The 14,143-nt window shown below is 45.7% G+C and overlaps 1 protein-coding gene across 1 annotated transcript; it reads right to left on the reverse strand.

The window, feature by feature from the left end:
- Positions 1-6,533: 6,533 nt before the first annotated feature.
- Positions 6,534-14,067, reverse strand: HPX (hemopexin). The gene is made up of 10 exons (XM_069471115.1): positions 13,924-14,067; positions 13,716-13,774; positions 13,545-13,616; positions 13,244-13,365; positions 11,446-11,599; positions 10,964-11,176; positions 10,573-10,704; positions 7,254-7,384; positions 7,008-7,170; positions 6,534-6,871 (listed from the first exon to the last, which is right to left on the reverse strand). Exons 1-10 carry the CDS (start codon positions 14,004-14,006, stop codon positions 6,612-6,614), a joined length of 1,389 nt encoding a protein of 462 aa, XP_069327216.1. The 5' UTR covers positions 14,007-14,067; the 3' UTR covers positions 6,534-6,611.
- Between the last annotated feature and the right edge of the window lie 76 nt (positions 14,068-14,143).

Below are 14,143 nucleotides of genomic sequence, written 5' to 3' on the forward strand. Positions count from 1 at the left end.
CGAACCCTCATATACCCATCACTCAGTTCCAACAATTTTCAATTTATGGCCAAAAGTTGATTATCATTTAAAAAATACCTTTGGTATATGAACTATGTGTCAGGTCTCAAGCCAGGGATCCAAAGATGAATCAGATTTGACTATAACTCACTTGGGGAAGATAACATCTGATCTGCATCCTTGAAAGATGAGCAAGAGTTACCCATAAAAAGAAAGATATTCTCATTCATTCATTCATTCACCCATTCTCTTTCAACAAATAATTAATGTGTGAGGCACTGTCCTTGGTGCTAGGAACAGGTAAAGAAACAAGATACAGTTCTTGCCATCTTACAGCTTGAAATTTAACAAAGGAAAGAGACGTTAAACATGTAATTAGAAATGTGATGAGTACCTTGAAGGAGATGTATTTGAGTGGGCTTAATTTGTCCTGGGAGGTTTGGCAGGCATTCACAGGAAGTAACACTTTATGAAGAAGGTAGAGATGAGCCAGGAGAAAAGAAAATCATTCCAAGTGTGGAGAGAAGTGCAGGAAGGCCAGCATGGGTGTGATCATGGAGAAGAATGGCATGAGATGAACTGGAAAGGTGGGAAGGTGCCAAATCAAGGAAGACCTTGTATATGTCAGGCTAAGGGTTTTGAGCTTTAAGGGCAATGGAAAATTATTGAAGGGTTTGAAGCAGGAGAGTGGCATGTTCATTCTTGCATTTTAGAAGATCACTTACAGGGAGACTAGATAGGAGGAGAGCAAAACTGGAAGTGAGGAGACCAGTTAGGAAGCAATTAAGGTTGTCTAAGTGAGAGATGACAATGGCATGGACTATAGTGGTAGGACTAGGGATGGAGAAAATTGCATGGGTTTAGTAAATATTCAAGAAGTAGAATTCACGGAAACTAGTGATCAACTGGCTATGGAATTGTGGAGAAAAGAATGATTTCCAGATTTTTGCTTGGGAAAATGCAAAAATCCGGAAATATCACCCATTTACAGATAGCTTATCAGAATACTTGTCTTTCCAATCCCATTGAGCAGGAAGGCTGCAGTATTCAGGAAAATATCTTCAGGTAACCAGGACACAGAGAACATGATGAGGATGGGGAGAGGGGTCTAATTAGCGAGGGTGCAAAAAGGAAAATGTGCAGTTCACGTGCATCTTGTCTCTGATGTTTTTGGCCCCCACACAAGTCCTCCTGAACTCTTGATCTCCTCTTAGGTTTAAAAAGCCTCCTGACCAGTGAGGACTCAACCTATGCCCTTCACCCATTTTTTTTTTTTTTTTTTTTTGGTCCACTGTCATCTCTGCTTGCTTCTGATCATTCCTATGGCATAGGCGCAACCAATAGCCTATGAACCAAATCAGATACTGCATATGGTTCTGACCAATGTGGGTCCCTATAAGGCATCAATCTTTTAAAATTATTACCTTGGACCTATCAGGAAAAACTTGAATTAGAAGCAAATCCATCCAAAGTCACTTACCAAGAGTAATGGCTTACTGCTATTTGGTTTGATAGGCCAGCCAATTAGCATTACCGGGCAGTTGGCACCCACCAGGCCTATGTGAAAGGACAGAGCTTTCATGTCTGTTAACAGTAAAGAGACTTCTGGAGCAAAGGCAGATTTATTCTCCACTACTTGTAAGTATTGCTTTGATATTGTAATTTTTCTTTCTTTCTTTCTTTCTTTTTTTTTTTTTTTTTTTGAGACAGAGTCTCACTTTGTCACCCCAGCTAAAGTACAGTGGCATCATCATAGCTCACTGCAGCCTCAAACTCCTGGGCTCAAGTGATTCTCCTGCCTCAGCCTCCTGAGTAGCTGGAGCTACAGGCATGTACCACCATGCCTGGCTAATTTTTCTATTTTTTTTTTTTTTTTTTTGAGACAGAGTCTCAGTCTGTTGCCCAGGGCTAGAGTGCCGTGATGTCAGCCTAGCTCACAGCAACCTCAAACTCCTGGGCTCAAGCAATCCTTCTGCCTCCGCCTCCTAAGTAGCTGGGACTATAGGCATGAGCCACCATGCCCGGCTAATTTTTTCTATATATATTTTTAGTTGTCCATATAATTTCTTTCTATTTTTAGTAGAGACGGGGTCTTGCTCTTGCTCAGGCTGGTCTCGAACTCCTGAGCTCAAATAATCCTCCTGCCTCGGCCTCCCAGAGTGCTAGGATTACAGGCGTGAGCCACCGAGCCTGGCCTAATTTTTCTATTTTTAAGTAGAGACGGGGTCTTATTCTTGCTCAGGCAAACTCCTGAGCTCAAGTGATCCTCCTGCCTCAGCTTTCCAGAGTGCTAGGATTACAAGTGTGAGCCACTGCTCTGAGACAGATATTGTAATTTTTCTTGTAGTTGATCTGATAAACCTCTCTTCTTCTGGGTGGTGGTTTTCATTTGGAAAATCTGTAAGGAGGAGTAAAATCTTCCCACATATTACATGAAGTGGAATTTATAAATCAGATTCAAGGCCTGGCAAAAACTCTCTCAACTTCCTTCTTCAACAGGACTACTCTTACACACAAGTAGAAGAGCACACAGGGTAAGAAGAGAAAAGGAATGAGAACTGAACTTTGGGAATGCCAACATTTAGGGAGTCAGCAAAGCAAAAAAAGGCCAAGAAGAAAGCTGAGAAGAAATGGTAAAAGAAGAATCAGGAGAGAGTAATGTCATGAAGAAATCCAAGGGAGGGAAGACTTTCAAGGAGAAAGAAGTGGTCAACAGCATCAAATACAGCAAAGATTTCCAAAAAGGTCAAGGCAACAATGTATCTTTTGAATTTGGCAACATGGAGGTCATGGTTCCGCACGATTTGATCTGTATCGGCAGAAAATGGAGGCAGAAGCCACAGTGCAATGAATTGAGCAAATGGAAAAGGAAGAAATAGAATAAATAAGTGCAGAACCCCCTTTTGAAAAATTTGGAAGAAAGACAGTAGCTGAAAAGTGATGTGAGGTTAAAGATTCTGTTTCTACAGTATGGAGGTTCCTCAAAAAACTAAAAATAGTACTACTATATGATCCAGCAATTCCACTGCTGGGTATATATCCAAAGGAACTAAAATCAATATATCAATAGATTGAAGGGATATCTGCACTCCCATGTTCATTGCCGCATTATTAGCAATAGCCAAGATATGGAATCCACCGAAATGTCCATCAGCAGATGAATGGATAAAGAAAATGTAGTATATATTAATATACATAATGAATATTATTCATCCTTAAAAGGGGAAAATATTGTCATTTTTCAACAATATGGATAAACCTAGAGGACATTATGCTAAGTAAAATAAGCCAGGTACAGAAAGACAAATACCACATGATCTCGCTTATATATGAAATCTAATAAAGTCAAATTCATAGAAATAGAGAGTAGAACGGTGGTTACCATGGGTTGGTGGGTGGGGAGGGAGGAAATGGGGAGTTGTTGATCAAAGGATACAATGTTCCAGACAGACAGGAAGAATGGGTTTTGAGATCTACTGCACAGCAGGGTAACTATAGCCAATAATAATGTATTGTATATTTCAAAATAACCAAAAAAGTAAATTTCAAATGTTTCACCATACAAAATGATAGGTAGCCAAGGTGAGGGATATTAATCAGCTTGATTTAATCATTACACATTATATACATACATCGAAACATTATATTGTATCCCATAAAGGTATAATTATGATTCTCAAAGATAATATTAATAAAAAAGAAAGTAAAAAATAAAATGAAGTTCATCTCTCGGGTTAAAAAAAACCATTCTGTTTGTGTCCTTTTTTTTTTTTAAAGATGGTAGAAACTTGAACATGGGTATAAAACTACCAAAAGATACTAGTGGAGAAAATCAATTTGAAAATAAAGAAAAAAGAAGATGAGAAACAGAAGGAGACCCTAGAAGTGATGATAGAGATGAAAGGTGTGGGATCAAGGGCTCATAGAAGAATTGGACACCTTAATAGATGGAGGGATGGGGTGAGAAGAAGGTTGCATACAGGGCAACGTAAAAGGTCGGAGCAGGGAAGAGGTCATCATATTTCATGCCCAGTGATATCAATATTTTCAAAGCCTTTAGCTGAGGAAGAAAAGGAAGGTTAGATAGGGAAGAAGGAAAACCTCACAAGATAGGTATTATCCTGTCATGAACATCTGTTGTTGTCATTGTTGTTGCTATCTGCCCACCATCCGTTCCCCCTTTTATTGGTAACATCACATCAGTTTTCTCTGGAGACCCATCCCCTCCCCACTCTTTGTCCATGTGGCTTGGGTGGGAATCATCCCCATCCCACAACCCACTTCAGTGGTGGGCTCCTCACCCAGGATTGGCCTCCTAACCCAGGATGGCCTCTGCCCATCAATTCAGAGATGGGCGTATGATGAAATTTGAGCCAGTGAAAATCAGATTCAGGAATTTTTCTGAAACTATTTGGCAGGAGGTGCTGATAGAATGTAAGCTTAGTGGACATCTTGCCACTAGGAAGGATGAGCCTTCCTGAGAACGAAGCCAACTCAGAGAAAGCAGAGCTAAGGGATGGAAAGAGAGAGATGCCTGATAACATCAAGTTAACACCTATATTTTCCTCTGCCTGAAGTCAAAATCTGCCGCTAGACTTTTTAGGTTCACAAGTGAATAAATTCTCCTTTTGCTTATACCACTTTAAATTGGGGGTTTTTTTTTTTTTGTTTTTTTTTTTTTTGCTTGCAACCAAAAGTTATGATGAATCTGAATACATGAGGCAGATATTGCCTATCGGTGCTCATTTCCACATCCACTCTTCTATAATCTCTCCTGTACCACCAAGGCTGGAAATCTGAAAACCACATTTCTCAGACTCCCTTGTCAGCTTTGTTGAAGTTAAGACTGAAGGTGAGAGAAAGGGAAAAGCCCTTCTATATCTGGCACTGCCTCTGGCAACGTCAGCAGCAGTAGCTCCTGCCCAGGGGAAGTGGAGGTGGTTCCAGCAGTATCAGCAATACAAGCTCCAATGGCATCAGCAGCTGGGGCACATTTGCGCACTCCAGCTTTCTCATTTGAGGGCTGTACCTTTTCTCCCATTTGCACCTCTAAATGAAGATTTGTAGCAACTTCCTGATCTTTGGCTAATACTGTTTTCCCTCTTATGTGTCTCCAAACTTACCCACAAGTTTATAACTAATTCCTTGTATCCAATCCTTCTCTACTGGGAATATCTAGAGTGGTTTCTGTATCCTGATTGAACAGTGATTGATACAATGCACATTCCCATTTCGTGTACACACACGCACACATGAAGCTCAGAGAGATTGTTTCTCAAATCTACAGAGTTAGTAAGTGGCTGGGCTGAGACTGGAATTCAGATATGTCTGACTCTAAAGTTCTCACTCTTTCTCTGACCTACAGTTGGTTTTTGTTGTCGTTGATTTCTTTTCTTTTTTATAGCTAGGTAAAATAGAAGTTAAAGGGGGAAGAGAAATAAAAGTATTGTTAAGAAAGTTGTTCAGGTAATCAAACTTGATGTTCAATTGGGGCAGGAAAAAAAATAGCTTTTAAGAGATGGAAGACTGTGAGGGTAACAAAGTCAAAGAGCAGGAGGGTGGGAATGAAGTTGTAAGGGAGGCAGAAGGATGAGTATAAGAGGTTGTACTCACAAGAGAGACATTGGAATTTAAAGAATGTTTCCACAGGTGGAGGAATTGTGAGTGATGGCTACAGCCAGGGTTTGGCCACAGTAACTGGGTGGCTGAAGTAGGAACTTCAGTCTGCAAAGCCTTCAGCAATTGAGAAGACATAGGAGGGTGGTGGATGATGGCCATATGAATAGCAGAGAGAATGATTTGGCTTACTTGCATGATGCTAAAAGAGGAGTAATTTAACCTGCATAGAAAAAGAAAGAAACATGGTGCAGATGTGAATGGAACTCATGCAGATGCTGACGCAGCTTCCCATCCACTGGGACAGCTACAGGGAAAGGAAGAGAGCCCTGGGGTAGAGCTGCTCTCAGTTAAAGCTGGAGGTAAAGAGGCAGGGAAGATTATGAACTATGGAGTACGCAAAGATATAGGGAAACTTAGTAGCCATTGAGTGTGACTTTGAGAGGATAAAATGGAAAGTTTGGGAAGAAAAGGAACAGTGATGTACCAGGAAAAGGGACCACAGAGCAGTTTGGAGGTGAGATCCCTCATTCTCCCTCACCTTCACATCCAATCTATCAGCAGGTCCTATAGACTATGACTTCTAAATATTTTTAATCAGCCCACTTCTCTTCATCACCACTGCCACTGTGTCCAGGCCTTCATGATCTACCACCTGAACCACAGCACCAACCTCCTCAGTGGTATGCCCACATCTTCTGGAATCCTCTTTTCCCCGCCGTGTGTAGATAGTCTGCAACAAGCCAGTTTATGACCTGGATCTAAGAATCATCTGTGCAGAAATGAGGTTTGCCTCTTAGCCCTCCCCTCCCTTGCTTCCTACAGCCTTGTTTGAGCTTGAGAGACTCAAAAGAGAAGTTGCTAACTTTTCAATTAAAAGAAAGAAGTAAGATGGTTCAACAACAAAGGTCCCTTGATTCAAGTAAAGAAGCAATTTGGCTTTATTATGAGGAACGGGGAGGTGGGGCTGGGCCAGACTGAGGTCAGAAAACCCCTCAGTGAGTGCAGCCCAGGAGACTGGTCACTTTTTGGGGCTGGGGAAGGGCCTTGGCTGCAGTCAGTTTCTCCACATCACTGTAGCAGTACAAATTGGGGCCATGGATGAGGTACAAGCCGGGGCCATTGGCAGAACACGAGTTGGGGCCAAGGGACTTTTCCATACACAAGGCCCCGTCAACCTTCTCATGGGGCCAAGGAAGCTCTGTCCACATGGCTTGAGCTCCTAACTGCAGGTCCAGCCACCACAGCCGCCGTCCTGGAAAGAAGGCACCAAACGTAACATGGTTCCATGTCAAGGGGATCCTGACCTAGCCCTTCTCATGCCCTTGTGGGGATCTGCCATGGAGAAGCAGCAGAACAAGTCACCCCCTGAGCACCCAGAAGTCCCTCACCTGCCATGATATGGAGCCGAGAAGACCCAGGACAGATAAAGGCTGCATCCAGAGCCTCAAGACTGATCCCATGAGGGCTCCCAAGTTCCTTTTCCAGCCGCTTTGGATAACCACTTACTAGGGTATAGCCTCCCTTTGTCAGGAAGACATATACCTGGGTGCCCTGGAGGACAAAGGACAGTAATCAGCACAGAACTGGATAATTTTATCCCAGTCTCCACCTCAAGCCTCTTCCCCAACACACACCTGGACCAGATACAGTTTTTCCTCCCAGGAAAAGGCAGCGTCCACCGTTGAAGGACTCTGGGGCCACTGATGAGCAATGGGCCAGCTATGCCACCCATCCCGGCTGGTGTCCAGACGCCAGTAGTGGGACCCTGTGGGGCATCATAAGTTGTTCTAGTTGCTGGTGGTAAAAGCTCAGGCAGAGAAGAGTCTAGCAGCAGATGCAGTCATGAAAGGGAGAGAATGCAGCCAGAGGCCAAGACAGAAGAGGGCAGGAGAGAGGGAGAAGTAGAGCAAGACTTGGTCAGCAATGTTGGGCATTATGGCCTGGTTGGAACTGGAGTCAGCAGGGGCCTGAAAGAAATACAAGCATGGGGAACAGTGGTCGAGCTTCCAGGTAAGGCTAACATCATGGTGCTTGGTGGGAGCTCCCATAGGGTCTCAGGTGTCCACGTGCAGAGCTGTGGTCAGAGGCGATGAGATAGCATGGCCAGAAGCTGAAGGGGAAGCACCACAAGGAGCTTGCACTGAGTGTTCTCACTCTGGAGAGTGAGAGAATAGCCAGGCCAGTATCCCATTTTCTTCTCGACATTTCCATAACAACTTGTTAAGAAATTAACTAGGCTCCTGTTTATCCTTTTTTGCTCAATTCTCTTCAATTACACTTCTGTTTCCCTCTTTCATTGAAATTGTTCTTATAAAGGACACCAGTATCCGCCAACTTGCCAAACCTTATGGTCAATTCTCTGTCTTCATCTGACTCTACTTCTCTGTAGCACTTGCCTGTGCACCACTCCCTTCTTCTCTAAATATCGTTTTTGGATCTTGGCCTCTGTAATGCCAGACTCTCCCAGTGTTCCCCTTACCTTCTTGACTTCTCTTCTCTCCAGGCTGATATCTAAACGTTGAAATCCCCTAGTTTGGGCCTCTTCTCTTCCCTGTCTACCCTCACTTCCTTGGTGAGCTCACTTAATCTAGGGGTTTCAAATGCCATCTATGTGCTGATGACTCCCAATCTGTTCTCCTCAGCTCTGACTGATCCCTCCTTTGAGCTTCAGGCTCAAACTCAACTGCCTACCTGGTATGCTCGTTTGGTGCCATTAGGCACCAAAAACCTAACATGTCCAAACTGATTTCTGCCTCCACCAAACATGCGCGCGCGCGCGCGCACACACACACACACACACACACACACTACCCTATTCCCTAGTCTTTTCCAATTTTAGAAAACGAAACTACCAGCCACCCAGTTGCCAGTCCCAAAAAGCTGAGTCATCCTTGAAAACTCTCTTTTCACTTCCCCACTCCAACCAATATCCAATCTATCAGTTAATGCTGTCAGCCCTACCTTCAAAATATACCACGATGACCCCTCACCACCTCTGCTGCTATCATCCTAGTCCAAGCTCTCGACACCTCTAATCTGGAAAACTGCGGGAACTACCGGCTGGCCCCTGCTTACACAATCGTAGCTTTGTGACTGATGCTTCACACAAAGCCAGGATGATATTTAAAAAAAAAAAAATAAGTCAGAACATATCACAGCCCTGCTCAAGACTTTCTCTTGGCTACCTTTTATGGTTGAAAATCCTTACCAGGCCTAGGTAACCTGGCCCCTGCCTCCTTCCCTCTGTCCAGCCACCCACCTGCTCCTTCCAGCCACATCAGCCCTCTTTCTTAATTCCTCAAAGTATTTCCTACTCACCTTACCCAAAATGCTTTTCCTCCAGTGCTTTGTGTGGCTAATCCGTTTTCATCACTGAAATCTTAGCTCAAAAAACAATCTCTTCAGAAGAGGGGCCCTTATTCTCCTCACCTCTATCCCATTCTCCTGTCTTATTTTCTTCACAGCTTTTTATTTTATTTTATTTTTTAGAGACAGGGTCTTGCTCTGTCACCCAGGCTGGAGTGGAATGGTATGGTCACAGCTCACTGCAGCCTCAAACTCCTAGGCTCAAGCAATCCTCCTGTCTCAGCCTCCTGAGTAGCTAGGCATGCACCACTATGCCCAGCTAATTTTTTAAAAAAATTTTTAGAGATGGGGTCTTGCTATGTTGCCCAGGTGTATCTCGAACTCCTGGCCTCAAGCAACTTCACAGCTCTTAGTACTACCTGAAAGTATTCTCTTTCCTTATTTCTCTTTCTTATTGTCCTCTCTCCCTCTAGCAGGCTCTATGAAGGCAGATGTCTTATCAGCTATCTGAATTGTATCCCAGTGTCTATCGGGTGCTCAGTAAATAATTTGTTGAGTAAATCCTTGGTGTTCTTGCTGCAGCTACAAGTTCTCTTTATAGCTGTGCACTGAGTATGTAGTGGTGACTGACATATCCACCTCTCCTTCTGCTGAAACGACTCTGCTCAGGGCCCCTATTTGGAGAACCAGAGCTATGCTGCTCTTTGTGCAGAGGAAATAAGCGATGGGCCCCCAACCCATCAGTAGCCAATACATAGGCTGGCCAGAAACCACTTTAATGTAGCCTGGTCTGAAAATATGGGCTGAACAATTCAGATTCCCTCTCTGGAAATCTTCCTAGGAACATAGAGCAACTGAGGGAGTTATCAGTTGAATCTGAGGCTGAAAGATCAGGAAGTGGAGAGAAGGTGGATGCGTGATGGTCTGTGTGCCAGCCAAAGTTGTGAAGAAGCAGAGAGAATGGATAAGAAGCCATGAGGTAGAGAAAGCAGAAAGATTTGTTAGCAAGAGGAGAGGATCAGCCCCATGCTGAGTAGCTGGATCACATTTGTGTTTTCACCAAGATGGTGTGTTCTCACCTCAGCTGGGTATTTTTATCATAATGATATTCTCTCCATGGCTGTGTGTTCTCTCAACAGCCATGGAACATATATGATACTTTTCATTTAGAAATTCAGTTGCATTCTCTTTATGGCCACATGGCCTTGAAGTTCTGTGATCTCTGCATGGCTTAATGTTTCTCTATATTTCTGTGTGGTTCCTATGGCCCTGCTTTCTCAAGCATGAGAGAGAGAGAGAGAGAGAGAGAGAGAAGGAACAGAGACACAAAGAGGTCCAGAGAGCAAGGGAGAGCCAGAAGACTGAGCAGGGCATTGACCAAGGAGAGCATGAGGAGTCCACAGAGGGCACAGGCCTGGGAGTAGACGGTAGACAGGTGGATGAAGTTAGAGGCCTGGGCAATCAGAGGCAAGCTTGAGAAATATGCACCAGAGGAGATGAGGAATGCAAAAAGGCATGCTAAGGATAGATACAGAGGGGACAAAATGAGTGACACTGTGATGACAATGCTGAAAATATGCCAAGGATGGGAGACACAAGTGAAAGAGTTGGGAGGGCAGAGATGGGGCAGTTGGGGGCATCTCTCACCACTGAAGGCATAGGTGGCACCATGGTGGTCAGACAACAGTGCAGACAAGACTAGGTCTGGGCTGCAGCGCATATACTCAGGGTGGGTCCTATTCCCATGGCCAGTCCCATTCCTGTGTCTAGTGCCATGGCCTGGGGGGAGAAATAGGTGAGGGGAACACAGAGGGAAGCCAGAGGTCAGTGAGGTCGTGGTGGAAGAGATGGCTGGGGTTAGTGGGAGTGTGGGATTCCCCCATATGAGGACAATGGGAAGACCCCGAATGGAAATGGGGCTACAGCAGGGGCCAAGGTGTTACAACACAGAGTTAAGGTGGGGGCTGGGGCACATGGGATCCACAAACTCGGGGAAGGTGGATGATTTCGGCAGGTCCCAGGGGCTGGGCTTTCTCACCTCTGCCAGGACAGGACATGAAGTAGTCTCGGGCATCTAGAGGGTACCTGGGAGGCACTTCTCCCGTGACAGGGTTGAAGCGCAGGAATTTGTTGCCCTGGAAACAGTAGTAGCGGCCGAGCCATCGCAAGGCGGAGGAGCAGTTCCCCACAGCCTGCCAGGGACGCTCTTTTGAAGTTCTCGTAGCCAAGTCCCAGAACCACTTGCGGTTACCTTTGTCCAATCAATCAACAAACATTTGGTGAGGCCAGGTTACGCCCTCCCTTGTGCTTGCACTGGGCACTATTACCAGAATCGCACCCATTTACCTTCACCAGAATGACTTCCTCTCCTTCCCCCACTTGACCTCTAGACCATAACTGGCCTCTCTATTTCCCTTCCTTAGAGAGCCATACAGTTTCTCCACCACCACCATCACTACCACTACCACTGTCACTATTGGCACCACTACTCCAGGTTCTTGGATCCCAGTCTGGACGAACCTTGGAAGAAGAGGATGCCTTCCTCTTGGCATTCTCCACGGTGACATTCCACAGCTGCGTCCAGTGGGGATGGGATTCCAGGAAATTCATCTTGGAGTGACTTTGGATATGCTTTTTCCTTCTTTTCAGGAGGGTACACCCATACTTTGTCCCCCTGCATCAAAACATACTCTCTTTTTAACTGTGTACCCCAATTTATTGCCACTCTGTATTCACACACAATATTTTTCATCTATTACACTTACACCACATCCTCCTGCAGCCTCACACGTTCTGGGTCCATCTGTGGACAACAATCTGCAGTCCTTTTACACAATACACACCCTCAGTTTGTGCAAATCCAGTCACCATTACTATGACACACATATCTGGCTACGTATAAGCAGACACTCCTGTGGCACACTTATCTCCAATACCTTCAGTCTTGGCAAACACATCCACAAACAGTCATCCTGCAATCATCCATACATGCATTTGTTTAATCATTTATTCATTCATTCAAGAAACAGTTGCTGAATGACTACTACATGCTGGGTATTGTGACGGGCACTAAGGATGACAAGACCCTGTCTTTGACTTCAAGGCGTTCCCTATACAAAAGCAGAAAGGATTCCTACAATTCCTACAAGATGCCTAGTCATGCAACCACCAAGGCAGAAAGTGTACATAGTGTACTGGGAATATAGGGGAATTGTCTAAGTGTGTCTAGAGAAGTTATGGAAGTCTTCACAGCAGAGAGGAAGCATTTGGCCCAAGAGTTGAAAAATGAGCAGGAATTTTCCAGGTGGACAAGTGAGGAAAGGATGTCACCAGCAGAGGGAGCAGCATGTAGAGCCCAAACATGAAGGAAGCACATTGTGCTCAAAGAATTTCATATAGTCTCATGTGGCTGGCACACAGCGAACGTGGCAGGGGAGGAGATAAACCTGAAAAGACAACCAAGGCCCAGATCATAAGACTCCATGTGCACTTGGCTTGTAACCAGGCACATTTTGGTGCCATTTACTGAAATAGAAAATACAAGAGGAGAGGTTGGTTTATAAGAAATATGCTAAGCCCAGATTTGGAGATGCTGAATTTGAGGTGCCCGTGGAACATCTAAATCAGAGATTTCTGCCAGGAAGTTGGAAGAGATGTCTGGACCTCAGGAGAGAGACCAGATCCAATGTCCACAGCACAGAGTCCTCAGAGCCATGGCAAGGGTTGAGATCACCCAGGAAAGGTGTACAGAAGGGGTAGGATGGATCCCCGTTCAGGGACTGGCTGGGACAGGATGAGACACCTGAGAAGAGAGAAAAGAAGCAGGAGGGAAAGCAAAGCTGGCAGTCAGGGCCACTCCAACCACACAGCACCTTTGGCAAGTTAGAAGGTGCGTGGGCCAGGGCATGGGACTTGCTGAGCACAGTAGGCTGGGTTTCATACTCCACCTGCCCCATTGGCCAGGTGCCACTGTGTTGGGAACAACCTGCCTTCCCTACAAAGAGGACTCAATGCAAGGTCATGGAAGCCAAGGGAAAAACTTGCCAGGAAGGAAAGGATAGCCAGCAGCGTGAGGTGCAGCAGAGCAGTCTAGAACTAAGATTAGGACTAAAGAACAGCCCCCGGATGTTGTGCCTGCCAGGCCCACATGCGTACCACACACAGTCCCTGAGCTTGAGCTTTTTTGGGAAAGGAAGGCAGAGGGGAAGGAAACCTGGTACCTATTGCTATGAGCTCCATGCCAGGGCCACTTAGGGAAGGGTCTCTAGTGTGGATTCTAGGACTTTCTGGCCTGGCCCTGACCTTGGCCCAGCAGTACCTTAATCAGGAAGACACTGTTGTGACCACGGCGGAATGCAGCATCCACAGGGCTGGTGAGATTCTTCCACCTCTCTGAGATTAACTCCCGGTCCCATTTGGGACTCTTCCACACGAACTCCCCTGAAAAACCCACACTCACTGAAGGACCCAGTGGCAAACCTCTGGCCTACTGAGACAGTTACAGAGAAGCCGTCAGTGATACCTTCAGACAATTCCTAAGCCCTCCCACAGATGGAGACACCCTCTGTGAAGGGCACCAAGTCTGAGGTCCCAAATACCCCAGCCTCCGCCCCTCCTACCTTTAAAAAATAGCATGGTCCCGTTGTCATCCAGGGTGGCAGCATCAAAGCTCCAGCCATCTGAGCAGCGTTCTGGGGTGGAAGTGGGGAGATGGCAAAGTAAAAATCCAGTAAGATGGTAAAATACAGAGACACAACCAGACAGACAGAGTCAGGCAACTGGGGCCTCACCGATCACATCTGGGTCTGGCTCGGTCCCCCCTTCAGACGTGCTCCCATGGGCACCAGTCCTAGAGAACACAGATAGATGTCTGGGTCCACTGGGACCAATCCTGCTCCCTCAGCTCCTCACCCCAAACTTGACCCAGGCCTAAGAACTGGCTCTATCTTATCCTGCCCCAGACCCCCACCTTCTGTCCCTAGTTTCAGCTTTACTCACGGAGGAAGAGGGTTGGCAATGGCTAGAGACCAGCACAGGCCCAACAACCCCAGTGCCACTGGTACTCCCAGTGCCCTAGCCATGCTGAGCTGGAGAGGCCACAGGACAGCTCTGGGCAACCAGCTGAGCTCCTTATACAGAGCTGGCAGCTGTACCACCCCCACCTCCAAGCCTACTGGGAATGAGCTGTCTCCCAGGACTAAGCCAATATTGGCTGATT

This window comes from Eulemur rufifrons, chromosome 6 (assembly GCF_041146395.1).
Source record: "Eulemur rufifrons isolate Redbay chromosome 6, OSU_ERuf_1, whole genome shotgun sequence".
In the NCBI taxonomy this organism is placed as follows: Eukaryota; Metazoa; Chordata; class Mammalia; order Primates; family Lemuridae; genus Eulemur; species Eulemur rufifrons.

Coding starts and splice junctions, on each gene's coding strand:
- HPX (XM_069471115.1), bottom strand. CDS start 14,006: ATGGCTAGGGCACTGGGAGTACCAGTGGCACTGGGGTTGTTGGGCCTG. Junction 13,775..13,923: donor ATTGCCAACCCTCTTCCTCC/GTGAGTAAAGCT, acceptor TGTGTTCTCTAG/GACTGGTGCCCATGGGAGCA. Junction 10,705..10,963: donor CATGTCCTGTCCTGGCAGAG/GTGAGAAAGCCC, acceptor TTCTCCCCCCAG/GCCATGGCACTAGACACAGG.